The sequence below is a fragment of the Cutaneotrichosporon oleaginosum genome (assembly GCF_008065305.1).
Source record: "Cutaneotrichosporon oleaginosum strain ATCC 20508 chromosome Unknown ATCC20508_contig02, whole genome shotgun sequence".
Lineage (NCBI taxonomy): Eukaryota > Fungi > Basidiomycota > Tremellomycetes > Trichosporonales > Trichosporonaceae > Cutaneotrichosporon > Cutaneotrichosporon oleaginosum.
The window spans coordinates 3,694,619-3,719,248 of NW_027072171.1; the positions used below are offsets into that span (position 1 = coordinate 3,694,619).

The following is a 24,630-nucleotide window of genomic DNA, read 5'->3' on the forward strand; positions in this document are numbered from 1 at the left end:
CGCTGTTAACCAGGGCCACTGCAACCCCGAGATCCGTGAGTGGTGAGGGAGGGTGAGGTAGGCGGAGGGAGGTCGAGGTGGAACGCGATGCGCGTGATCTCCAGTTCGCAGAGTCCATGCGCGGGATCCCCCGGGATGCGGGAAGGCGACGCCCTGGTGACTGCACCGCGACGACGCGCGGACCCGGCCATTCGGCGTGTCGCCCGATGAGTACGCAGGCTGCGTATGACGACGCCCATTTTGCATCTCACTTCCGCGCATCACGCGTCGAGCGCGACCTCGCCGTCCTTCACGCTTTGCACCATGACTCCGAGCCCACGCTGACCCCAGTCAACACCCTCGTCCAGCAGGCATCCAAGCTCACCCTCTCGTCGCGTGCGTTCTACTCGACAGGCCTCGGCCCTTTCGCCAAGAAGGTTACCGAGATGTTCGGCTTCGAGATGGTTCTCCCCATGAACACTGGCGCCGAGGCCGTCGAGACCGCGATCAAGGTCGCGCGTAAGTGGGGTTACGAGAAGAAGGGCATTGCACCAGGCAAGGCCAAGGTCCTTTCCGTCGAGGGCAACTTCCACGGCCGTACGATCGGCATCATCTCCATGTCGACCGACCCCGAGGCTCGCAACAACTTCGGCCCCTACCTTGAGAATGTCGGCCCCACTGTCAACGGCAAGACGATCCGCTACAACCACGCCGAGGACCTCGAGGAGGTTCTCAACCAGTGCGGTGACGAGGTGGCCGCCTTCCTTGTGGAGCCCATCCAGGGTGAGGCGGGCATCTTCGTCCCCGATGACGGGTACCTCAAGCGCGTTCGCGAGCTCTGCACCAAGCACAACGTGCTTCTCATCTGCGACGAGATTCAGACCGGTCTCTGCCGCACCGGCAAGATGCTCTGCTACGAGTGGGATGGCATCAAGCCCGACGTGGTCATTCTCGGCAAGGCCCTCAGTGGCGGCATGTACCCCGTGTCGTGCGTCATGAGCTCCAAGGAGGTCATGCTCTGCATCCAGCCCGGAGAGCACGGCTCCACCTACGGCGGCAACCCTCTCGGATGCGCCGTCGCTATGACGGCTCTCGATGTGCTCGTCAAGGACAACTTGGCCGAGCGCTCGCTCAAGCTCGGCGAGGTCTTCCGCGAGGGTGTCAAGGCGATCAACTCGCCCTTTGTCAAGCTCGTCCGCGGGCGCGGTCTCTTCAACGGCGTGGTCATCGACCCCTCCAAGTCGACCAAGGGCCGCACGGCCTGGGACCTGTGCCTGATCATGAAGAGCCTCGGGTTGCTGGCCAAGCCGACCCACCAGACGATCATCCGCTTCGCGCCGCCCCTGGTTATTTCGGAGGAGGATGTGCGCAAGGCTGTCGACATCATCCGCCAGGCGCTCGAGCAGTTTGACACGATCGAGACTATTCCTGGAGCTGAGGCGCACTAGGCGGGACTCGGCTTGGACAGCGTAGCCTGACCTCTTGGTGGATGTTCAGACGCCAGCGAGGTAGGGAGGCTCGACAGTGATACGATTTATTGTACCATATATTACAACCCAACCACATGTATTGGTAGTGGAGAAAACACTAAAAATGGGTGGGGGGGAGGAAGGGAGACGGAACTCGCATGCCCAGCGAAGTACAACGGTCACAACACTCTAGCTTTCACTCGGCCCCACCACGCAAATTGAGTTTACACTATAGCGAGTACCAGCGCCGCCAACATCGGAAGGCCGGTGGCATATGTGCGGGCAAGGGCGCCCGACGGCGATGGTTGTGTCCCCGGACTTTCATCACTAAGTCAGCGCGCATCAACGGCACGACTTACGCAGCGCCCCAAAACTCCATATCGCGGAGCATGACGCTGTCGCTCATATCCTCGAACCCCGGCATCGTAATACGCAGCCGATACCGCTCCGCGGGATCGAGCACGACATGCCACCGCACGACGGCGGTGACGTTGGCATAGAGGCTCATCTGCGCGAGGCTCGCCGCCCACAGCGGCACGGGGGCGATGAGGAGCGCGAGCTCTGTCGGCGTCGGCGTGCTCCACGCGCTCAGCACCGCCATACTCGTGTTCGCGGGCACGTTGACGACAGCGCGCGCGGCCGGCGGGGCGAGCGCGACGGGCCCCCCGTCCGGCGCGGTGGCGCTCCCCCACGCGCTGGCGGGCACGAGCCCGTTCTGCGGCCGGAAGCCGGCTTGCAGCGCGTAGAAGGGGTTGAGGACGGGGTCCGCGAACGCTTCGGTGCGGATACGAGTGGGGAGGTCGAGGGTGACGACGGCGCGGTGGAGCGCGAGCGGGCCCGTGAGGCGGAGCGCGTGCGCCCCCGCCGCCGGCCACGTGTGGGTGTACGTGAACGGACCGAGGGGGAGGGGCGTGGTCGCGTCCCGCTCGCCGGCCGCGGCGGCCACGCTTACGCCGTAGACTGTGGCGCCGCGCATGCCCGGCAGAGAGAGGACGGCGAGCGTGTCCCCCTCGCTCGTGCGGACGGGCGCGGCGGTCCCCGAGTCCGCCCACGCACCCGAGGACGCCGAGGGCGTGTACGTGAAGGCGGCGTCGAGCGGCGAGAGCGTAATGTTCGTTAGGACGGCAAGGGCGGTGCCCGCCAACGCGAGGAGGGTGAGCATGATAGACGGATGGGCATGAATGGTCATGGGTGGGCGGACGAGATGCTTTGTTTGAAGGTACACGTTCACGGGAGCCGGGCGAGGTCTGTGCGCGCTGCTCCGATGAGGGCGGTGGACGGGGGTCAGAGGTCAAGGTCAAAGTCATCAGTGTGCGCAGCAGGCGCCCTATCTCCGGGAGATGAATCTCGATCGCGCGAGGCGTGGTGCGTGGGGTCACATCGCGCCACTGCACGAGGCGTGGAGAGACATCTGTCACGTCCGCCAGTCGCTGAGGACAGCTTGTGCGAGAGCGGCGTGTCCAGGTCAAATCGCGCTGGAAAGGTTGGTCCACCTCAGCCGCCTTACGGCCTTACTCCCGACGCCGCCGAATTTGCCCACATTCGCGTGAGCACTCGGCATAGACGACGAAAGCGAAGATGCAGCTGTTGCAGCAACAATCCATAAGTCTCGGCGCTGTATCCCGCTCCTCACACCCGCGGCATCAATTTTCGCCACGTGAGTTCTCCCTCATATTCCCACGCGACTCTGCTCCCGCTCCCACCCCCGATCTCCAAAGTTGGTCCGACTTTGCTCGACGCTCTCCGCGGCTCACCCACATCCACTCCGACGACCATGAAGGCCGCCGCCCGCATCGTCCCCGCCTTCCGACAGGCCCTGTTGAGGCAACCCGTCTCGCGCGCGGCGCTCGCTGGCCCAAGCCAGGTGCGCGGGCTGGCGACCGAGGCTGCAGAGCCTGCGCCCGAGGCTTCCGCCTCCGTCGCCGTCCCCGAAATCCCTGCCAACCTCACCTTCCTCGACATGGCGCCGGCCACGAAGAAGCAGAGCGCCGCTGCGTTGCGCGAGCTTGGCTGTGAGTGATCACGCATATCGTACTCCCACTCTTCTCCTCGTATCCGTCGCGCTAACCCAAGTCCCTCTCCACACCATCTCGCGCGCCACACGCTACGACGACATCGAGCATCCTCTCTCCTCCCTCGCGTCCGACCACCCCACGCACGCCCTGCCATCTGGCGAGAAGATCCTCCTCCCGCGCGACGTCTTCAACAAGCCGCTGAGGAAAGACATCCTCCACCGCAACGTCACCTGGTTCCTTGCCAACATGCGTGAGGGAAACCAACACACCAAGAAGCGCAGCACGATCGCATACTCGGGGCGCAAGATTCGGCCGCAGAAGGGCTCGGGTAGGGCGCGTCTCGGCGACCGCGGAGCAGGTACCCTCCGCGGCGGTGCCCCCATCTTCCCCCTCACGCCGCGCGACTGGAGCCAGAAGCTGCCGCGCAAGGTGCAGGAGCTCGGTCTGCGGACAGCGCTCAGCGCCAAGCTGCGCGAGGGATTCATGCGTATTGTCCCCGACCTGAACGAGGGAATGTGGCCCGGCACGAACGCGGCGATCCGTGCGCTCGGCGACGGCCTCGTCAACGGCGAGTGGGTGCACCGCTTCGGACCGCGCCCCGACCTCTCCATCCTCTTCGTCCACGCGCCGACCAAGGACAAGAAGGACGTTGCCGAGTTCTGGCGTACCGTCCGCAACCATCCTGGCATCGACATGATGTCCACCGACGAGGTGCTCGTGTACGACATTCTCAAGTACCGCTGGGTTGTGCTTGAGGTGGACGCCGTCGATGCCATTGCGGGCAACCCCTTCGCAGGCATCGAGTACGACCCTGCACTCGCCGCTCAGGTCGAGGAGATGTTTGCATCCCAGGTTCAGCTGTAGACTAACTAGCATTACATCATGCACTCTTCCATTATGATCACCAGGGAGGAAGATTTCACTGACTACTGACGAGAGGCTTGGCCAAAGTTGTCGATAACACCCTGCACTGCGGCGATCTCGCGCTTGCCCCATTTGCCGTCGACTTTGGCCATGAAGCGCCCGCGCGCGCCGCCACCCTTGACGCGCTTTCCGCCTTCGGAATCGACATCGTCCAGCGCGTTCTTTATCCCCTCGAACACGCTCTTGGACTGCGCCTCGTCCTTGCCCTGTACCATGAGCAGGGTGGGGCTGACACCCGGCGGCGCGCTCGTGAACACGATGACCGCGCCCTCCTCGGCCCCGGCAGCACCCCACGCGCCCGCAGCGCTCGTCATGAACTCGTAGTCGTGTGTGCTTTTCTCCACGCGCGGGATCCACACCACACCGCGCTTGCCCGCGGCGGCGCCCACGATCCCCGCCAGCTCGGCTTTGAGGCTCTTGGCCGCCGCGTCCGTCTCGAAGCGTATCGCCTCGATCTTCTCGATGCGCGGCACGAGCTCGGCGCGCGACACGCCGATCGCCTGCCCAGCCTGGCTGAGCCAGCGGGACGCGAGCGCGAGGTGGGACACGGCGCGCGGGCCCGCGACGAAGAAGAGGCGCGTGGGCACGCGCGAGGACGGCGCGCAGGCCGCGTGCGGCGTGCTCGGCGGGAGCACGTGGATGAAGCCGACGAGCGAGAGGTCGGGGCACTGCGTGCCGCAGCATGCGTTGCGGTCGATCCCGTCGATGTTGCAGTGGCGGATCACGCCCTGCCGTCAGCCCCGTCGTGCACCGTCTCTCACGCCGGTATAGTCTTTCGGGATGCCGCGGTTTTCGCGGTCGTCACTCTCGCCCCCGCCCGCCCCGCTCGCACCGCTCGCCCCGCCCTGCATGCTAAAGTCGATCCAGACGCGCCGCGCCTCCCGGATCCGCCGGTTGCACTCGTCTTCGACGTCGGCGGCCTCGGCCCACGTCAAGCCGCGCGGGAGCTCGACGTACGGCGCGTCCGTGGCGGGCCACGCGGGCATGCCCCACGAGAGCGTGGGGAGCTCGCGCGCATCCAGCACGGCTGAGAGCAGGTGCTGCGCCGTGTGGATCGTCATGTGGTCCATCCGCCGCTCCCAGTGCGCTTCGACGCGCACGTCCGTGCCCGGCAGCGCGGTGGGGTCGACGCGTGTGCCAGGCGGCACGCGCACCATGTGCACGGCGTCGAGCTTGCGCCGCACACAGCCCTCGATCACGAGCGCGTGCGTCTCCCCCGCCTCCGTCACGTACAGCGTGCCCGTGTCCCACGGCTGCCCACCACCTGCTGTCAGACTCCCCCGGCACAGCGGCACTTGCCTTCCGGGAAGATGACCGTGTCCTCTAGCTCCACCTCCCAGAGCTTGCCTTGCTCGGCGGGCGTGTTCGCGCCTGTACCCGTAGCACTGGAGGCTGCGCTTCCCTTGTCCTTCTTCTTCGCCCGTCCCTTCTGCGCAAGCGGCGGTGCAGCGGCCGGCGCCACGGATACTACACGCGTCGTAAGGGCCTGTAGGAGTGGATCGCCTGTCGTTAGCGAATACAGATAGCGCACCCACGCTGGCAAGCGAGCAGCCCGACGATGCGCTTGCGCGGCAGCTCGGCCGGGTTGAAGTGGATGCGCTCGTAGTCCCGCGGTGTGGGCGTCTCGGGGAGTGGAGGCTCGAGAGTGTATGTCATCGTCGAAGGTGTAGAGTCACGAGATATCGAGCAGGTGGGCGAAATGAAAGCGGAAAGTGGTGGCCGAGGTCGGCATTTCGCGGGCCAACGCCAGCCCAGAAGCTGCCCCGCTTCCAAACGCTTCCAACAGCCGCGCAGCGTGCACAGTCAGTCGCGTCGCGTCAGTGCATCGGCAAGTGCGCTTCGAGGCATCATGCGCATTCGAGCTCTAGGTTCTCCCTGAAACAGCATCTCCCCGCCAGATCTCATCTGTCTCTCCGCACTCTCAGACATCCCAGAAACAGAGTGGGGCTGCGGCTAGGCAAACACATTATAGCTATGATCAGGCGACTACAACACTGTGATGTGGATGTGTTCGGGATGTCCCGTACTGCGGATGATCGCTGCGCACAGGCTGATGGGCCAGTGGTGCAGATCTTCGGTGATCCGTGGTCTGATGCTCCACGATCCACGGCTCGAGGCCTACGCGGCAAGTCACGCTCGATTCTTGGTCCAGACGGCTTCGGTTTCTCGGAGTTGCTCGTCGATGGTCATGCACAGGGGCCCGCTGGCAGCGGGGTCGGCGCGCGGGCCTAGTCGGGATAGCAGACGTGGTCCCCGACCTCACCCGCGCTCATTTCGAGCGCGCACACCGTGCAGGTGTACGTGTAGTCGTCGGCACTCGTGCCATCTGGTGTGAGCGCTGCTGCGCGGGGAGGGGAAGCCTACCTCCGTCCTCGTCATGTTGGAAGAGATGGGTGTGAGGTATACAGTCCCGGGGCGAGGGGAACAGCGGCATGGCAGTGGGTGGAGGCGGCGGATGCGTGGTGTCAACGAGAGCGAGCTGGGCGAGAGTTGGGATCGATGGAGGATATGTCGCCGAGCTTTAAAGTATGCTGTGAGAGCGATGGAAGAGTGTGAGAGTGAGAAAGGTGGACCGCCGAGTGGCAATTGAGGATGGTGTCGGCAGTCGGCTGCGTCGTCAACGTCGGGCATTTGAATCTGACAGAGGGCGCTGCTTGGTGGCGTCGGTCGATCTCGCCCAGTCTGGCCAGAACGATTGGATCAGTCCATCAGGGACAGTCGCATGCAGTGGAAAGGCGATGAGCGCTCGTCAGCATCGTGCAGTGACGAGTGCAGCACACATATCGCGCATGAGCAGACGAATCAGAGCGAGCACGTGCAGGGCGGACGGAGCTCACGCCGGTCCGCAGCTGTGCGGCCCAACGCCCCGTGCCCCCGGTGCCCTGCGCCACTCACATCATCTCCTCTCAATCTCTCTTTTAACCTCTCAACTCGCGACCCAGCACATGACCCAAAGTGGAGCAGAGGATGCATTCCATGTCTAATTATATGATGCGACTGGTTTTCACAGGTTACAAGGTGTAGCGGAACGACGGGATCTGGCGGTCCGTGAGGTCCTCGTACTCCTCGAGGCGCTGGATGATCTTGTCCTCGTCGTCCGAGGGCGGGGTGATGGCGCCCGCGCGGCGATGGTTCTCGCGCTGCCAGACCACGCGCAGGAGAAGCATGAGCGCGCACGACGCGACCTGCGATGCAATGATGGTGATCCACGTGGAGCGGTAGCGGATCGCAGCCTCTTCCGTGCGGACAGTGTACGCCGCCTGGTGTCAGCAGGGCCTGTGAAGACTGCTGGGCTCCACTCACTGCAATGTTACCGATGTTGTAGCCGACAAAGATAGCGCCGTTGGTCACGGCCTTCTTGGTGGAGCCTGGTGTCAGCTAGGCCGCAAAATCTCAGCGAACCGGCAGTGTTGGCACTCGCAAGCGCCAAGAGTAGGACATAGGGCGCGCCGAAGGCCGCCACAAGCTGGCGTCAGCAGAGTTTTATCCGCACCCACGTAGTAACCGATAAGCGGGCCGGCAGTGGGGTGCCAAGGCGCGGCCCAAATCGTGATTGCGCCCACAATGACGGGCACACACGAGGCGCTGAACCACAGTGTGCGGTTGCCGTACTTGTCCGCGAGCCAGCAGAAAAGCCAAATCGTCACAGCGGTAACTGCGCCACCTGGGATGGTGAGGGCGACACTGTTGACGCCCGAGTATCCCATCGACTTGATGATGATGGCGCCGAAGCCTGTGACGGCGCCGTTACACAGGTAGAGAAGCGCGGCGATCAGGACGTAAATGTACGTCTTGTAGTCGAGGAGGGCCTCCTTCGCCTGCGCGGCGACGAAGGGGCGGCGGTCGCGCGCGAACGGGTTCTCCTCGAAGCGGCGGCGGAGGAGCGCAGCCTCCTCGGCCTTGAAGAGGCGGCCGGGCTCGAGCGGGGACGAGGGGAGGCAGACGGCCAGCACGAGACCCCAGAAGATGGTGACGGCGCCGCAGAAGTAGTAGCTGGGTGAGCGGAGCCGGCGGAACGCTTACATGTTCTTCCATGCGCTGGGTCCGCCAGCGCTGCCGAGGCCATAGTTGATGGCGCCGGAAAACATCGAAAAGATTCCACAGAAAGAGTACCAATAGCCCATGCGCACAGCCTGCTCGCGCGGCTTGTACCACAGGGCGGTGATGGCGACGAAGCATGGCGAAACACCACTCTCGAGAAGACCGAGGAAGACGCGCTGGACGGTGAGGCCTACGTCTGGCACGTTAGCTGTCGCACGACGGAGCGCAACACGCACAGTCTCGCACTACGACGGTGAGCATGGCCACAACGCCCCAGAGCACGACGACAATGGCAGCAGTGTAACGGAGGTTGAAGCGTGCGAACACGAGCGCCATGGGAAGCACGGCCGCGATGTAGCCGTAGTAGAAGGCTGCGACGGCCGTGGCGTAGCGTGTGGTGTTAGTCTTGCCGTTTCTCGTGACGGCGAGGTCCTGATGTCAGCGCCGGAGTGGGCGGGGGCGGGGACATGAGCAGCCGACACCGAGGAGGTTTGGGTAGGCGCCGGGGTATGAGATCTTCGCCTCACCACCAGCATCCCCATCGACACTATCACACGACCAATCCACGCACCAGGTCCTGGAGAATCCCGAAGGCTGCGGCGCTTCCCAGTGCCGCCTTGTCATAGTACTGGAGACCGAAAGTGACGCCGAGAAGGGGCGTGATAATGAAGTCGACTTTGCGCATCAGGCGGCGCTCGGCTCTCTTGCGCTCCTCGCGCGAGAGCGTGAGCTCGAGGTCGTCGACGTCCTGCGGCTCGACCTTGTCCCTGTCTGGAATGGACATGTTGTGGCTTGTGGGGTGACTACCGGCGCGGCTGCGTCTTATTATATAGCGATTTTCTGCAATGCGACATGAAGAGGACGAAGACGAGCAGCTAGATCTCGCGGCCCAAGCTCGAGCGTCGAGCTTCGACTCAGATCCCACTCAAGCGCAAGCCGACCGCTTTCGGAGAAGCGCCCCCACGCAGCCGCGCCCACGGCGGAATGGCGGGAACGGACCTCCGGGGTGCCGGGGGGCGCGTCCGCGCGGGGTTGTGCGGGGCCGACGTGCCAGGCCCAGGCCCTGAGGAAGAGACTGAGAATGCAGTTTAAAATGGAGTGAGAGCCCGCACCGGAGCATGCGGCGAGGCTGACGAGGTAGCGTGCGGCGTGATTGGATGGTGGGGAGCTCTGGGCAGCCCTGGATGGTGGAAACGTGCTTGTGGGAGGCACGGTTACCGATATGGAGGACGTCAGCGGTATGTGGGAATCTGGATTTCAGAGTTCATAGAGCTGACCAAAGCGGAGGACGTGAACGGATATTGTGATCGTGCGAAAGAAACACTGACCGTTTAAGAAGGCGCCAGTGGCTTCCACTGGCGCTGGGGCTGCCACAGCGTCTCGTGGGGAAGTGGATGCGGGATCACACTGCGGCAGTCGCTATCTGCCGCGTCCTGTCTAGCCTCGAGCAGCACGCTCGGACTGCCATCGAGAACAAGGAGGATCCAAAGTGTTGGCGCAGCATCTCTTCGGGTCAGATCGCGGATTCTGTAAACAATGCCGTCTAGGGCGTATGCATGGGACAGAACTCCCGACGAAGGCAAGAAGGTGTTGGGCGAGGCGCCGCCACTCCCCAGTTGATTGAGATGAAGAGTCAATGCCACCATCCGCCACATTTGTGACGCTACGCCCCCGCACGTGACTCCTCCGCACGTTACACTCCGCACGATCGCGCACCAAGGTCACCATCTCATGGGCGTGCGGACGAGCAGTTATTCTGGGGCATTGCGCCCGAGCGGGCGGAGCATTCTTTAGCCGACCAGCGGCTTCGGGAATGACGGCGAAGCCTGGGCGGTGGCGATGAGGTTTGGCCCCGCCGGGCAGCCCCGTCTCAGCGCCCCGTCCCTCGTCACATCTGCACACATCGCCGTCAAACAGCGGCGTCGCCGTCCGCCCGGCAGTCACTGACTTACATGAAGTGGCAATCTCACGATGGTGATGTTGCCCCTCAGTTGACGCCTCTTCATGGGCAATACAACGACGGAGATCCCGTTGAAGCCGTACGACAAGCACCGGCAATGGTGAGCGGGGACGAGCTCCGGTCTGATCTGCCATGTGAGTGCGTGGGTCTCCGTTTCTTGAGCATTGCTTGGCGTCCGGTTGCCCGGTTAGGTGGAGTCCGGCACCATACCTTTCCGACGGGCTTACTAGGAGGATGACATGCTGAGTTCATCAGTGGCGAGTTCAGCTGAGCGTGGCTACTGAGGAGGGCGGGAGACGGCCGTCGGCGACCACTAATGGTCAGTGGCTCTGCCACGAGGAGAGAGATCGATGACGTGAGCTGAGTCGGCGATACTGATGAGACTCAGCCACCTCGATTCCACATCGCCTGCGAGCTGGACACGTGTGCCGATTAGACTGCAGACGATTGAAGTTAACTCTGCACCAAGGAACCGGGAACTAGTAGGTCCTACCGCTGAGATCAGTGAAAGTCCAAGCGCCTGTCAGCGATGCCCGCCCGAAGCCTCTCCCTGGGGCGCTCTGCTCAGTGGAGTTAGTCGAGGCTGAATTGAAGATTCGATCTCAACGCAGCGCGAGAACGTTTCCGGATGAGTTGAAGGATAAAGGAAGGGACCGAAGGGGCGTGGTGATGGCGATCTTCACTGCTCCACCGACACAAAATCTGTAGGAATCAATCCTGTGTGTGTGCCCAGGGCCCGTCCTGTGCCTGCCAGGCTAGACTAAAAGACTCCAAGCTTGCCTGAAACTCAAGGCCACTTAGCTCAGCTGGTTAGAGCGCATGCTTAACACGTGTATCTTCGGATAACGGATTACGCATGAGGTCGGCGGTTCGATCCCGCCAGAGGTCATATTTTTGGTCTTGCTCTCTTGGATGTTCTTCATCTTGTGGTTATTGGAGGAATCGGCGTTTCTTGCTTGCCAGGCCCGCATTGGCGCCATTGGCGCACACTCGTAATCATGTGCACACTCTATTCGGGATAGGCTCAAGGTGATGTAAGTTGCAGGCATGAAGGTTTGCTTCCTCGCCCGACATACTTCCCCTCCTCCTCCTTCGTGGGCGGGCAGGCACAAGTATCCTCGCGACGCGCGCGCACACTTTGCTCACCCGCACTGGCCCGCACACAACTCTCGGGCATCGAAAGCTTTCAGGTGGAGGCGACTCGGGTGCTCGGGGGCATGGGGGCTTGGTCCATCCGTGGCACAATGGGGTGCTTGGTGGATTTGTGTGATCATCCTTTCCTCCCCCCTCCGTCTCGGCGGTCTATGCTTGTTTCGAATTTACACCTTGCCTCGTCCCCTTGTTACGCCCTCGTCGCACAGGCCGCCGCGCATCGCGATGCACACACCACCCTCAAATGGAACATTCCGTCCGGGCGAATATTTCTCTGCACCACTTTCAGCGCCTCGCTTGATCCTTGGCCACAGCCGCGTTTCATCCTCGTGTCACCAAGGCCTATGATCTGGGGTGCTCGCTCATGCCATCAGTAGGAGTCGGAACCACCTCCCCCGCGCATAGAGGAGGTGCGAGCGAGCGTCTTCAGTGGCGTTCACATGCCAAGGTGATGGCTGTCGGCGAGCTGCGGGCCTGCGGGCGTGCTCGCCACCTCCCTTACTCATGCCCTCTACGTGCTCCCCCACTCCGCCACCGACTGTGCGTTCCAGGCTTGGATTGCGCGAATAAGACGCGTCGATACGTTGGTGGAAACCCGTGAACGCCACGCTTGCGCTCCTCGGCTCCTCAGTGAACCCTGCACTGTACGGAGGAGGCGAGGAGGGGAGAGCGAGACCATGGGATATCTGGGATATCTGCATATTTCCCTCGAATCAGCCTATGTCCGCGAATTGCGGACCCCGCTATCCCCTGGGTTGAGGCTTGAGGCTTAGGCTTGGCGGCGAAACGGTGGGATGCATCCCTCCACACTCCACACTCCACACTCCACACTCCAAGAACGAATACGCCGATGGGCGAGCGCTGGGCGGGGATAGGGGATACTCTGTCCGAGCCGGCGTACAATGGGGCTAGAGGGGGGGGGGGGGCGATGCAAGCAAAGTTGATGATGAAAACTGTGGTTGTGATCGTGTGGACGATGGAGCGCGATGGAGAGGGCGGGGTTTAAGCAGCGTGCACCTTGTTGTGCCAGGGACAAGACACACAAACCTAATTCCAGGTGTGTCCTGAAATCACCCCCGTCCAACCCTGAAAGGTCACTGTAGCGGATACTAAAACCGCGAAGATCGAGTGCATCTTGTTTCTTTCTTCATCCTCATCTCCATCCTCGTCCTCGTCCCATCCTCTCCTCCCATCACTCTCCCCCACTTCTTCTCCGCAGCGACCCGGTCTGGCACCGACGCTCGTCTCCTCTTCATCCTCTTAAACCTCCTTCGCTTCACGAACAAGTCTTGACGACTCTCTGCCCTCCCCACTTTTTCCTCCTCCCTCTTTCTGCAAGCACCAGTTGACGGCTGCGCCTCAACTCCTTCTAATACGACCCAAGCTCACTCCTCCTCGACAACTCTTACTTCTCTTCAACCACCATGTTCCAGCTCGCCCTCCTCCCCCTCCTCGCCGCACCGGTTGCGGCGCACCTTTCGATCTGGCACCCCTCGATGTACGGGTGAGTATACAGAATGAGGTTGTGTCTGGCATGTGACGGGGTGAGGTCGTGGGAGGCCAGGGCGGAAAGGCATTCCCTTATCCAGCCTACTAGCGCACGTCCCTGGAACCTTGGCAGCAACCCCCACGCACGCCCAAATGTGCATTCGCCATCCTCTGCACACTCTCTCCCGCCGACATGCATGCTCACGCTCCTACAGCTTTGAGGGCGACAACCCGTACGCATGGGAGGCCATCAAGCCGCTCGCCCGTCTCAACTTTGACCAGTGGTGGTTCCACGGCGACATTAACAAGCCGCCTGGTGAGTGTTTTCTGTATGTGCAAGTTGTGCCTGGCATAATTGTGAAGCATAACGCGTCTTGCCTCTCCCCTCCCGCCTCTCTCTCCTCTCTCAAACTAGTCGTCATCCCTCCTCCCGCTCTGTCTCATCCCACGGTGGATACATTGCATTCACTCTGCCGTCCCGCGGTCCTACATGGCGTAGGCAGGGTTCCTGCTCCCAGAGAACATGACCCGGTGGCGCTCGTCGCCGCTTATTCGTTCTCGGCGAGCTCTCCCCCTCCGACGGAGGAGGTACCGAGCAGCGCGCTCAATGTTGTTTGCCGGCGTCGGGCGCCACCACCCTGAATGCCTCAAACGCCATCTGCATGCCATCTCGGAAAGCATCATCCTCCCTGGCTCTAGCAGATCCCAGGCTGGCAGCAGGTCTTGGCGAATTCAGTGGCTGGCCTGGTCTGGCTTGCATTGGCCTGACCAACTGCGCACCGCACCAGTGTCTTGCTGCGTTTCGCTGAGTCTCGCTGCCATTGTTCTCGACCTCTTGCTTTCCGCTGGCTCCGCTCCTCCCCTTACCCCCGCTAACATCCAGCCGATGGCCAGGTCTTCGACCTCCCCGCTGGCGGTGTCGCACACATGGAGGTCGGCTGCCAGAAGGCCGTGACCACCTACGGCGGCCGCGAGAACCAGGACCTGTCCTGCGACGAGTGGGGACCGATCCACCTGTGGCAGAACAACCGCGACGACGTCAAGGGCTGCGCCATTGCCATTGCCTACGAGTCCAACGTCCATGCCATCAAGCCTGAAGATTTCACCGTCATCTCCACCAACCGCTCGTGCCCGTACACCCGTGACGTGTCGTTCGAGATCCCCGGCCAGCTCCGCGAGTGTCCCCCCGGCGGGTGCCACTGCATGTGGGGCTGGGTCCACTCGCCCATGGGCGGAGGCGAGGAGATCTACTTCACCGGCTTCAAGTGCCAGGTCAGCGGCGCCAACTCCAACGCTCCCCCCATGCCCCGTGCCCAGCCCCCCAAGAAGTGCGCCAACGGCGGATGCCAGACCGGCGCCAAGCAGCCCATCTACTGGATCCAGAACGAGGGCAACAACATCTTCAACGAGGCCTGGGACCCGCCCTACTACAACGAGGAGTACGGTTATGCCAACGGTGCCCAGAACGACATTTGGGGCGAGGGCTCGGGTGCTCCTAACCCCAACCCCAACCCCAACCCTGGCAGCGGCAGCGGCAGCGGCAACGGCAACGGCAGTACGCCTGGCAACAACACTGGCAACAACGGCAGCAACCCGGGCGGCACCAACAACGGTAGCAACCCGGGTGGCAACACCGGTGGCAACAACGGCGGCAACAATGGCGGCAACAATGGCGGCAACACCGGCAACACCGGCGGCAACAACGGCGGCAACAACGGCGGCTGGAATGGCAACGACGATGACAACGACGACAGCGAGTGGTGGAACGACAACGACGACAACGACAACAACAACGACGGCGACAACGGGTGGGGCTCCGGCCACCACGGCAACGGCGGCCACGGCCACCAGGGCGGTGACAACTGGAGCTCGCGCACCCGCACTCGCACCCGCACCCGTACCCGCGACTGGCAGGAGTCGTCGACGTCCTCGAACGACTGGGCGGCCTCGCCGACCGCGTCGTCTGACTGGGCCGAGGCTCCCACCGGCTCGTCCACATCCACGTTCCAGCCGTCGTACACGTCGTACACCCCCGTCCCGACGCCTACCGACTGGAACAACCTGATCGTGGACGGGGGCAACGCCACGGCGCCCTCGGCCTCGGTCTCGCCCAGCGCGTCCGCGAACGCGACCGAGCCCGAGCCTGCGCCTAGCGCATGCGAAGCCCGCGTCCGCCGCTCGCGCCAGGTTCGCGTCCGCCGCCTCAAATCTCAGGAGTGATCTGCTGGCAGAGTACACCCGCGTCTGTGACGCCACGCGTGTCCTGGAGACACGAGCGCGCCGGCTAGTGGCTGGCCCGCCCCGGCGCGCCACATAGATAGCTATAGGCCAGGCGCCTCCGTGATGCTAAGACTATGTGATTATGTGTGGGTGATGGTGGCGTGGTAGCGGAGGATGTGTGTATGTGTCCAATAGGGGGTGTGGTGCGTCCGTCGTCCTCGGCGCTCAAAACTGACCTTGGTGATCGGAGGCTGAATCCTCGGAGATGGAAGGCTGCGTGAATTCCTTCTCGACACTGGCTCGTGTGAGGGAGATACGCTCCCGCTCTGCCCACCACGATCGCCGACTTCCCGACGTCTCCGCCAACGAGTTCGGCGCTGCGGCGCGCATGAGGCGCATGCACGTTTACCTGCGCCTGCACCTCCCGTCCCGTCGCCGCGAGCCTTCGCCGTAGCGGGAGATAAGCGGACGGAACAGGCTAAACTCCGACGTCATCTCCACCCCTCCCCCCCTCCTCCACATCCATCTCCACTCCATCTCTCTCACCACAATGCTATCGCGCGACAAACGCCCGCAGCCCCCCCGGCCCTTCGCAAACGCGTGCGTACACCCCGCGTTCCTTCCCGTGCGCGTACACGTCTCCGCCGCCGCCCCCAACCCGTCACCCGCACCCGCCCCCGCCCCCGCCCCCTCGCCCTCGCCACCGTGGCGCGACGCGAGCAAGGTCTCGCCCGCGTGGGAGGGGTGGGGGCGGGGTCCGGCCACCGTCGCCAAGTCGCGGATGTGACACAACCAGACTCTGGAGGAGATCGAGATCACCGAGGTGAGGATGGGGATAGGCGATGACAACGACGGAGGGACGGAGAGTTGGGACCTCTGGACTGGAGGTGGGACCAAAGGATACCAGAGGATAGGTACGTGCCGCTGCGACCGCGCTGATGCAGGTTCTGTAAGCATGCATAGTTCCAAACGATGTGGGCGGGGGCATGGTGCTCAGCACCGTCGGCTGATCGTACCGTCTTCGATGATCCTCTATCTCTAACAAACGGGACAGCCCGCTGGAGCACGTACTGCACAGGCTTCCATGCATGCCCAGCCACCCCACCCAATGCCAGCCAAGTGCCGCCGAAGGCGTTCGTCGGAGGAATGGGCGGCGGGACAAGTGAACGCCGTGCGCAATCGCGAGGGTGTGCCATAGTCGCCTACGGGCCTACGCGTTTCTCGCGCCGATGCGCGCCGCTCTGTGTCGCACCGATGCCTGCATGCTCTTCATCGCACCGACTCATGCTTGAGCCCGCACCGTCTCAGAGACCAGATTGCAGATCGACTGCGCACACCGGGTCTTGTCGCCCGCTCACCCCTCCCCACCAGCGTTTCAGGTGACATCGGATAGTGGTTATTCCGCGGCCTTGCTATCGTTTACACAACTGAGGCCGTGCCTTCGGGCTCGAGAGTTCGAATCTCTCTGTCATCGTTCGCTTTTGGCTTTTGGACACTGGCCATGTCCTTCTCGCGTCGTGCCTCCGGATTGTGTTGTGCCGCCTCTCGCCCTGACGAGCCCAGCATAATGTAACACCCGTATAGACACCCGCATGCTTGATGAGTGCGCGTCAGCCAAAAAGTCGTCAAGTCACCAAAACGACCTGTCCAACAAAACGTTCCCCGCCAGGGAATTGAACCCTGGTCTTGCCTGAACATTGGTCACCCAATGAAAGAGGCATATGCTAACCATTGCACCAGCGAGGATAGCTGAAAGCTACCTGGCTCGGTGTGTATTCATGCGCCTTTGCGCTGAACAGTGAATTTGATGGCTTGAGTCGTACATGCATGTGTCATGAAACAGCTGCTTGAAGGCGGCGCGGGCATCGACCTCGCGGGGTGGGCCATGGGCCGCGGAACGCGGAACGCAGGGCATGCACTCAACAGCCAGGTCCGGCAACCTGTTTGGTTCCCACCCACCCGACTTCGAGTCCTCCATCTCGCCAGCTGCGGCCAATGCGAGACCATGCACTGTGCACCTGTCCTCCTCTGTGCACGTCCATTGCTCTGCGTAGCCGTCCGACTCGGACAACGAGCAGGACGCTCGGCCGGCCCGACCCCAAAGCGGAGGCGGGGTCCCACCGGCATCCATAACCGGCTGCCCACATACCGATACTGCGTCACCTTAACGCCTTGGTACCACCTACTCAACCACCGCACCCATCATGCTTGTTCTCCGCGGCGTCCGCGCCGCTCCCCGCTCCTCTGTCCCGCGCCTTGCTCGCAGCCTCCTCGCACCTGGATACGACCGCTACGTCGAGTATGTCGGGACTGGGCGCGCTGACGCCAGGTTGCCGAGCCACCGCGGCGAGACGTTCGATGCCGTCATCGTCGGCGCGGGATTCGTGAGTCCCCCCACGGCAGTGCTTATCCCAGGCCATGTTCGGCAGTCCGGAGGGTGGGTCGTTGAGGGAGGGGAATGGTGCTGGGAGGTCGGGGCGGGATGGGATGGGATGGGGGAGAGGACAAGAGCGGACAACTGACGCCAGGTCCGTGGAACATGTCGCGCCGCGCCGAACTCAAGCTTGGTCCGCGCCTCAAAGTCCACGCTGTGATCGACCCCGACGCCGAGCGCGCCAAGCGGGCCCTCGCGGAGAAGTGCAGCACCTTCGCCGCCAGCACGTATGAGAGCACCGTCGTTCTCCCCTCCCTCGCTGCGTACGCCGATAAGGTGCGCGCGGGCACGGCGCCGTCTCCCAAGTGCGTACACCGTCTCTGTCCACGTGCCCTCCTCCCCATCCCATCCGGCTCTTCCCCTGGGTTCACTCCACCTCCACTCCGACTCGGGATGGCGCGAGCCCTATGGCGATGGCGAATCGCTGACGTCAGGGCCATCTTCGTAGCGTGCCCGCCGCAGTTCCGCGGCGGCGTGGCGAAGAGCAACGACCTCGAGCTCGAGATCAACAAGTATTTCCCCGACACCAACTTCTTCGTCGAGAAGCCCGTGGCCACCGGCATTCCATGGCAGACGAGCGTCGACGGCGCGAAGGAAGTGGGCCGCGTGCTGTCCGCGAAGGCGCACGGCGTCGTCTCCGTCGGCTACTGCCTGCGCTACTTGACCGCGGTGCAGAAGATGAAGCAGCTGATCGCGGAGCAGGGGCTGCACGTCATGGCGACGATGGGGCGGTACATCATGACATACGAGCTCGCGGTCAAGCAGGAGTGGTGGCGCAACTCGGGGTGCCAGGGCCCGATCATCGAGAACGGCACGCACATCGCCGACCTCAGCCGCTACTTTGGCGGCGACGTCGACCTGGCTTCTCTCAGCACGTATCATGTCGAGGCGGACGAGCGGCCCGGCCAGCTGTCCAAGACCAACTTTGACGACGCGGCCATCCCGCTCGAAGACAAGATTCCGCGCGTCACCAGCACGAATTGGAAGTACAAGAGCGGCGCGGTGGGCAGCATCCTCCACGGCACGATGTTGCAGGATGGCGACTATGCTATCGAGCTCGCCGTGTACGCGGACGGGTACCAGCTCATCTTGCAGGACCCGTACGGCGTGCCCTCGCTCAGCGTGCGCGCACCGGGACAGCCTAACCCCGAGGTCATCCCCACGCCGGGCGACGACCCCTACACGACTGAGATTAGCAACTTTATCGATGCGGTGGGTTCAGGGGGCGGCAGAAGGAGCGTGACTAATGGAAGATTGAAGGAGGACCTAACCCCGAAATCCTTTCCACATTCGAGGACGCGGCCAAGACATACGAGTTTACGTGGGCGATCCGGAACGCCGGCGAGGCCGTGACACGTAAGCGCCGCTCCCGAGCGGTTGGGTAGGCCGGATAGGCGAGCGACCAGGATTGTCACGCTGGAGAAATGGACAAGGGTAAAGAATCAGCGGGCTTGCATGTGGAAGATCAGAAGGACAGAAGGGGCGAAAGTGCGAAATGCATGTGGTGGAACTATTGCAGACTGGTTACGACGGGGAAATATGGCGTCTCTCAACTATACAGAGCACAAGTCTAGGCGGCGAGGACTCAATCTAATCCTGCAGTGGATCACGTTGTTCACGCGCGGTACTGTAAGCCAATTCGAAGGCCTGCGGGAAGGCGTCGATGGGTGCTAGACCCCTGTTCGTGACATATTGAAGTGCCCATACTCCATCAGGGAAGACGCTGAAGGTCCGCCACAGCGAGAGTCGCCAGTTGCTAGGCGAGAACGGATTTCCTCCATCGAAGTCTTGGTACAGCTGCTCTCCAATGTTGCCGGCGGCAAGACAGCCAAGCGCAAAGCTGCGGATAATTCGGCTGTCGACTGCGAAGCCGAGATGCAGGATCTTGAGGGGGTGCATGACGAGATTTCGCATTGCGATTTGAAGGCACTCGTACGCGCGGCGTTGAAGAACAAGACACTGCCAGCGGTCAAGGAGTCGGAAGAGCGAGGCGAGGACGGCCACCGGGGGTGTCGTGTCAAGGTTCAGCGTGTCTGCAAGAGTGAGCAGGAGACGGAACGTTTGTGCATCGACATCCAGTCGAATCAGGCTCTTGCCTTTCCAAATGCGCGCCATCTCCGGACTGGACCAGAACAGCAGAAAGTCGGGCACGCGGAAGCGAGTGTCGCCAGCGAAAACTATGAGGTTGCCGTCACGCCAGTTTGGGTCGTCCGTGACGGCTTCCTCGGGGTCCGTCGTCGATGGGGTGGGCAAAGGAGTGGCGGTCTGGCGCGTGCCGAGAGTGTTGATAATGGCCTGCTCGACCTGCTGAAGACGGCTGTCGATTTGGGTATAGTGGACAGGGGTGGGAATCGTACGAGGAAGGTCTTCCGCCTGACTGGGGACAGCTGCGGCCTGTGGACGGGAGATTGCAGCTGGACGATTGGGCGTCATGTTGAGGGTAGAAGCTGAGGCGGGACTCGAAGAGTTGGCAGTGTGCTGAGTTGGAGCTGGGGCGATATGCGGAATAGACGAGCTGGCCTTTTTCGCCGAGAGCTCTGGGGACGGCCGAGATGCAGGGGTGGGCGGGGGCGGCGACTGGGCGTTGGCTAAAGTCGAAGTGATCTGCTGATTGCTGTCGGGTGGCGGCGGGTGCTGGGAGGAGTGGTGAGGAGGAGGGGAAGTGAGCATGGGGAAGTCTTTGAAGGAAAAGGTATCGGGGGTGTGAAGCACAGGTGTTGCAGCGTTGTTCTGATTGTTGGGCGAGGGCTTTATGTTGGCGTATCGGCGTACTCTCAATGACTTCTGCTTCAATGCTTGATGCGGGGTACGAAGTGGAACGGGGGCGTCTGGAAGCATTGAAAGTCGGACGGGCCCGAATGTTGAGCTGAACAGACGACTAAGAAGAGTGAATGAGTAGAGAGACAAGTGAAGATGAAGCAATCTTGCAGTGGTGTATATATGGCAGGCCGCGAGGGAAGGCTCAGTTTACGGGATTGGGTGAGTATTCGTTCAAAGTGGCGGAAGAGGGTGGTGCGGTTGTCAGCAGGAAGCACAAACGCAGAGCATGGTCAGTATAAAGGCGACGCAATTGTAAGGGGCCACGTAGCACTGATCAGAAGAGGAATCGAGATGACATGAGTTTAGCATCAGGAGGAGTTGGTGTGGATGATCTCCAACCAATTCCGCACGTGCACTCGGGCCCCGCAATCCGCGATCCTTGATGCAGAATCTGCCACAAGACATGTTATTAGCCAAGCTGCCAGAGTTTGCCTCAGACACCCGAAGCGACCTCTTCCTGTGAGGTTAGCCCGACGTCGGGCCCGCAAGGCTGTGGAGATGCCTCCATTTCCTCAGCTCCTACGTAGATGTCGTGTCGTAGGCATTGCTCGTCGCAGATAGCGCCGGTTGGACCTTGTCAAATCCGCTCGTGTTCTGTGCACCTGTGCGCCTACGCCTGCGCGGGGTGTATCTTGATCTCGGTCTATTCTGCGGGTACACCATATACTGTAGGCCCCAAGTTGACGTTGGCCCACAACCAGTGGCTCGCAGCCAACATGCGTTGCACACGACACGTCAATATCGCTCCTCCAATCGAAGCAGAGAGCGCCTGCAGCCCCCACGAGCTCGCGAGTACCTTTTGTGCCGCGTATACGCGAGGCCAAGAGAACAACAGCTGACCGAAGGCGAGGAACAAAGTGAATGGTGCGACGTGTCGCCGTGTGTCAGTTGCGTGATAAGGTGGTTTCAATTGGATGTGGTGCAGTCACGTGCTGACGTCAGATGCTGGGGGCCGGCTGGCGTCGACCGACCACCGACCACCACAAGCCTTCTTGAGCATGGCATGAGCGCATCAGAGTGCGCGTCTCACTTGCACTCTCACATACACCATGTCCGCCCCCTCTCCGCCCTCACCGCCCATCAGCTCCGCAAAGTACTTCACGGCGCTCACGGCCGTGAGCGTCGCCGCCATGGGCGTAGCGTGTACGTCCTCCCTCTGATGCTGCTGACGCAGTCCGCGACATCTTCGCGTACAGCCCGAGTGTGCTCGACGCCCCCGCGTGTCTCGAGCAGCCGTGGGTGTCGCACTATCCCATCGCGCGCCCCCTCAACAACCTGCTGTGCACGCTGAACACGTTCTTCGCGTCGATCGGGGCCGCGCGCGGCGGCCCCGCCTTTCTCGAATACATGGGCGGCGTCTTCCTCTCCGCCGTCCTCGTCACGGTGTACGAGGGCTTCCGGCCCTCGTCGCGCCGCTCCGCCGGCCGTGAGGGGCCGGGGAGCGCCGAAGGCTTCGGCATGCGTCTCGGCATCGCGCAAATGAGCACGATCGCCCTCGCCATCGGCCAAGTGATTACCGCCGGCATCGCTCTGCCCGCGTACTACGCCCTCGTGAGCTGGAGCACGCCCAAGCACTGGCGGCGGCACCACCACAAAGTGGATCTCGGGGACGAGGTCTTCTTCCTCTCGGACGAGGCGCGCGCACACGTCCGCAAGCGCGGCAAGCACTCGGTCCAGTACAACGCCAATGTGCCCCGCTCGAGCTACTTGTACACCACGCTCGTGTCGACGCTCGTTGGCTTCGTCATCCCTAGCGCCGTTATGAAGCTCGCCCCGCTCGAGCACAAGTACGACGCGCAGAGCGCGTGGCAGATTTTCCCGCTGTACATGCTCGCCATCAACATCATCCTCCCACCGCTCCTCCGCCGCGGCTTCTCGGGCGTCACGCCCAAGGTCGGCATAGTACTCATCGCCACGCTCGGCATCGCTGCCTCCCTCCGTGCCCAGTGGGGCCTCGTCACCTACCTCCGCTCCAACAAGGACAGCCTCAAGGACATCTTCACGCTCGACCGCATCGACAACCTCTCGTGGGCGGCCCACAGAGTCCTCGTCACCGACTTCGTCCTCATCACCCTCGCGGCCGGCAGCAAGGTGCTGCTCGCGCTCGCGCGGCGCACGCGCGCCGGAGCCGGCGGCAAGACCGTGTATGCGCTCATCTTGCTCGCGTCGGCGGCTGTCGTCGGCCCCGGCGCCAGCATCATGGCCATGTGGGCATATGCTGAGTTTATCGCGCTCGGCCACGCGCGCGAGTACGCCGAGGCCAAGGCCGCAAAGGCGACTGTCGTGGACGAGGTGCGGGCCGAGGTGCCCAAGGTGGAGTAAGCACGAAGCGACAGAACAGGAGGAAAGTAGGAGGAAAGTTACCACTCGTAGCCCTCTGTATCATGCATTGATTCTGGAAATCGCCCCTGCCCATGTCGTCAGCGAAGGCGCAACATCCATGTGCCTCGAGAGCCACACCATCCCACCCGCTACACTCAAATGCATGCTGCCCAAACCTATGCTCTAGTCGTCGTCCCAGTGCCCCTGCTGCTTCGGTGGCGCGATACCCGCCTGCTTGGCGACGATGATCGAGTCGACACGCAGCACGGAAATCGCAGCCTCGGTCGCGAGCTTGATCGCCCAGTCCTTGGCAGCGTACGAATCCAGCACGGGCGCCTTGGGGTCGGCCGTGCGGCGCACCGCAGGCGGGCGCTCAGCATCAATGTCCACGCCCGCATCCACCTCCTGGTCGACGTGTGCGGCATACAGCTCCGACACGACGTCCTCGGCCGGCAGGCCCGCGTTCTCGGCCAGCGTGCGCGGCACGACCTCGAGCGCGGCGGCCCAGCGCTTGATCGCGTGCTGTGCCAGTCCCGGCGTCACCTCGCCGTACTTGCCGACGCGGACGGCGAGCTCAATCTCGCTCGCGCCCGCGCCGGGGACGAGGCGGCCATCGCGCAGCAGGATGCGCACATTGTTCACGCCGTCGTCGATGCTGCGCTCCAGGTCGTCGAGGTGGTTGATCGTCGCGCCGCGCAGCACCACCGTCGCGGTGCGCGTCTTGCCGCTCTCCTCCTGCCGGAAGACGGTGACACGGTCACCGCCGATCTCGATCGTCTCAAACACGTCCACCATGCCGGCCTCCTCGGGCGTCGGTGCGCCAAGGCGCGCAAGAGGCGTTGCCCCAAAGACGCGCGAGAGACGGCGCAGGTCGAATTTGGACAGCACCTTGACAACGGCGATGCCCAGGCGGTTCAGGTAGTGCAGGGCGAGGTCGCCGACGCCACTTCCCGCGATGATGAGCTTGACTCCGCTGTCGGCAATCTCCTTCAGGTACCCCTCGAGCTGGCGCTCCTCACCGCGCGAGAAGTCGAGCAGCTCCTCGGCCTTCTTGAGCAGAACTGTTCCCTTGGTCTCGGTCTGGGCAATGTCGAGTGCAGTGGTGAAGACGGCGACCTTGGCCTTCTTGGCGCTCTTGACGATACCCTCGGGCTCACGCGGGAAGACCATGCCGCGGACGACACGCGACGAGTCGATGCCACCACCAAGGATCTTGACCACGCGCACGCTGTCAACATTGAAGTCCTTCGGGTTCTTCGGCATAACAGTCAACGACGCATCGGCCACGAGGTCGGCGAGGAAGTGCTCATGTCCGGGCTGCTTGGACGCGAGGGACGGTGCGATCGCGGCAGCAAGCTCGATCTTGGATGGGAGCGGGGATGAGGCGACCGTCTTACAGACGAGCGCTGTGGTCAGACGTTTTGCTAATATCATGGTTGGGACAGCCGCACAACTCACTCTCAAGCTCCTCACGCCCCTTCTCCAGCGCCATCTCGTATCCCTGGATAACCTCGGACGGGTGCAGGCCCATGGTGAGCAGATGCTCGGAGCGCTTGAGCAGCTCGCCGGCGAGGATGAGGACAAGGTTTGTCGCATCTCCCATCTCGCTCTCTTGCGAGTGTGACGCCATCACCAGCAGCTTGGCTGCGGGGTGCGCCACCTCGATCTCGCGAATAATAGTCGCCGCGTCATTTGTCACAAACAGCCGCCCGAGGTGGTTGATGATGAGCTTGTTACGCCCTGCTGTTAGCGTTGCTACAAGGACGCAGGCCAACGCACCATATGGACCAAACGAGGTGCGCACAA

The 24,630-nt window shown here is 62.7% G+C and overlaps 13 protein-coding genes across 13 annotated transcripts; 6 read left to right on the plus strand and 7 right to left on the minus strand.

Moving 5' to 3' along the window:
* Positions 1 to 206: 206 nt before the first annotated feature.
* On the plus strand, positions 207 to 1,427 carry COLE_03133 (uncharacterized protein; the record flags this gene model as incomplete). Its single annotated transcript, XM_018422698.2, has 1 exon — positions 207 to 1,427. The coding sequence occupies one exon, from the start codon at positions 207 to 209 to the stop codon at positions 1,425 to 1,427; it is 1,221 nt and encodes a 406-aa protein (XP_018280100.1).
* A 353-nt stretch (positions 1,428 to 1,780) lies between these two features.
* Positions 1,781 to 2,755, minus strand: COLE_03134 (uncharacterized protein; the record flags this gene model as incomplete). Its single annotated transcript, XM_018426154.2, has 1 exon — positions 1,781 to 2,755. One exon carries the CDS (start codon positions 2,753 to 2,755, stop codon positions 1,781 to 1,783), a length of 975 nt encoding a protein of 324 aa, XP_018280099.2.
* A 467-nt stretch (positions 2,756 to 3,222) lies between these two features.
* Positions 3,223 to 4,327, plus strand: COLE_03135 (mitochondrial 54S ribosomal protein uL4m; the record flags this gene model as incomplete). Its single annotated transcript, XM_018422697.2, has 2 exons — positions 3,223 to 3,460; positions 3,522 to 4,327. 2 exons carry the CDS (start codon positions 3,223 to 3,225, stop codon positions 4,325 to 4,327), a joined length of 1,044 nt encoding a protein of 347 aa, XP_018280098.1.
* Positions 4,328 to 4,389: 62 nt separating this feature from the next.
* Positions 4,390 to 6,043, minus strand: COLE_03136 (uncharacterized protein; the record flags this gene model as incomplete). Its single annotated transcript, XM_018424955.1, has 4 exons — positions 4,390 to 5,115; positions 5,149 to 5,651; positions 5,687 to 5,890; positions 5,923 to 6,043. 4 exons carry the CDS (start codon positions 6,041 to 6,043, stop codon positions 4,390 to 4,392), a joined length of 1,554 nt encoding a protein of 517 aa, XP_018280097.1.
* A 343-nt stretch (positions 6,044 to 6,386) lies between these two features.
* Positions 6,387 to 6,943, plus strand: COLE_03137 (uncharacterized protein; the record flags this gene model as incomplete). Its single annotated transcript, XM_065626269.1, has 2 exons — positions 6,387 to 6,663; positions 6,729 to 6,943. The coding sequence occupies 2 exons, from the start codon at positions 6,387 to 6,389 to the stop codon at positions 6,941 to 6,943; spliced, it is 492 nt and encodes a 163-aa protein (XP_065482538.1).
* Positions 6,944 to 7,398: 455 nt separating this feature from the next.
* On the minus strand, positions 7,399 to 9,212 carry COLE_03138 (uncharacterized protein; the record flags this gene model as incomplete). Its single annotated transcript, XM_018420767.2, has 7 exons — positions 7,399 to 7,647; positions 7,691 to 7,755; positions 7,790 to 7,853; positions 7,885 to 8,380; positions 8,411 to 8,624; positions 8,665 to 8,860; positions 9,000 to 9,212. 7 exons carry the CDS (start codon positions 9,210 to 9,212, stop codon positions 7,399 to 7,401), a joined length of 1,497 nt encoding a protein of 498 aa, XP_018280095.1.
* Positions 9,213 to 9,759: 547 nt separating this feature from the next.
* COLE_03139 (uncharacterized protein) lies at positions 9,760 to 10,083 on the minus strand (the record flags this gene model as incomplete). Its single annotated transcript, XM_018422696.2, has 1 exon — positions 9,760 to 10,083. One exon carries the CDS (start codon positions 10,081 to 10,083, stop codon positions 9,760 to 9,762), a length of 324 nt encoding a protein of 107 aa, XP_018280094.1.
* Positions 10,084 to 12,964: 2,881 nt separating this feature from the next.
* On the plus strand, positions 12,965 to 15,248 carry COLE_03140 (uncharacterized protein; the record flags this gene model as incomplete). The annotated part of the gene is made up of 3 exons (XM_018422695.2): positions 12,965 to 13,044; positions 13,244 to 13,344; positions 13,912 to 15,248. 3 exons carry the CDS (start codon positions 12,965 to 12,967, stop codon positions 15,246 to 15,248), a joined length of 1,518 nt encoding a protein of 505 aa, XP_018280093.1.
* Positions 15,249 to 15,653: 405 nt separating this feature from the next.
* On the minus strand, positions 15,654 to 16,205 carry COLE_03141 (uncharacterized protein; the record flags this gene model as incomplete). Its single annotated transcript, XM_018427184.2, has 1 exon — positions 15,654 to 16,205. The coding sequence occupies one exon, from the start codon at positions 16,203 to 16,205 to the stop codon at positions 15,654 to 15,656; it is 552 nt and encodes a 183-aa protein (XP_018280092.1).
* Positions 16,206 to 17,452: 1,247 nt separating this feature from the next.
* COLE_03142 (uncharacterized protein) lies at positions 17,453 to 19,067 on the plus strand (the record flags this gene model as incomplete). The annotated part of the gene is made up of 6 exons (XM_018426550.2): positions 17,453 to 17,547; positions 17,578 to 17,632; positions 17,664 to 17,685; positions 17,777 to 17,987; positions 18,117 to 18,894; positions 18,936 to 19,067. 6 exons carry the CDS (start codon positions 17,453 to 17,455, stop codon positions 19,065 to 19,067), a joined length of 1,293 nt encoding a protein of 430 aa, XP_018280091.1.
* A 205-nt stretch (positions 19,068 to 19,272) lies between these two features.
* Positions 19,273 to 20,352, minus strand: COLE_03143 (uncharacterized protein; the record flags this gene model as incomplete). The annotated part of the gene is made up of 1 exon (XM_018425281.1): positions 19,273 to 20,352. One exon carries the CDS (start codon positions 20,350 to 20,352, stop codon positions 19,273 to 19,275), a length of 1,080 nt encoding a protein of 359 aa, XP_018280090.1.
* A 1,199-nt stretch (positions 20,353 to 21,551) lies between these two features.
* On the plus strand, positions 21,552 to 22,824 carry COLE_03144 (uncharacterized protein; the record flags this gene model as incomplete). Its single annotated transcript, XM_018426549.2, has 2 exons — positions 21,552 to 21,645; positions 21,677 to 22,824. The coding sequence occupies 2 exons, from the start codon at positions 21,552 to 21,554 to the stop codon at positions 22,822 to 22,824; spliced, it is 1,242 nt and encodes a 413-aa protein (XP_018280089.1).
* A 183-nt stretch (positions 22,825 to 23,007) lies between these two features.
* Positions 23,008 to 24,454, minus strand: COLE_03145 (uncharacterized protein; the record flags this gene model as incomplete). Its single annotated transcript, XM_018425280.2, has 2 exons — positions 23,008 to 24,230; positions 24,283 to 24,454. The coding sequence occupies 2 exons, from the start codon at positions 24,452 to 24,454 to the stop codon at positions 23,008 to 23,010; spliced, it is 1,395 nt and encodes a 464-aa protein (XP_018280088.2).
* Positions 24,455 to 24,630: the final 176 nt, after the last annotated feature.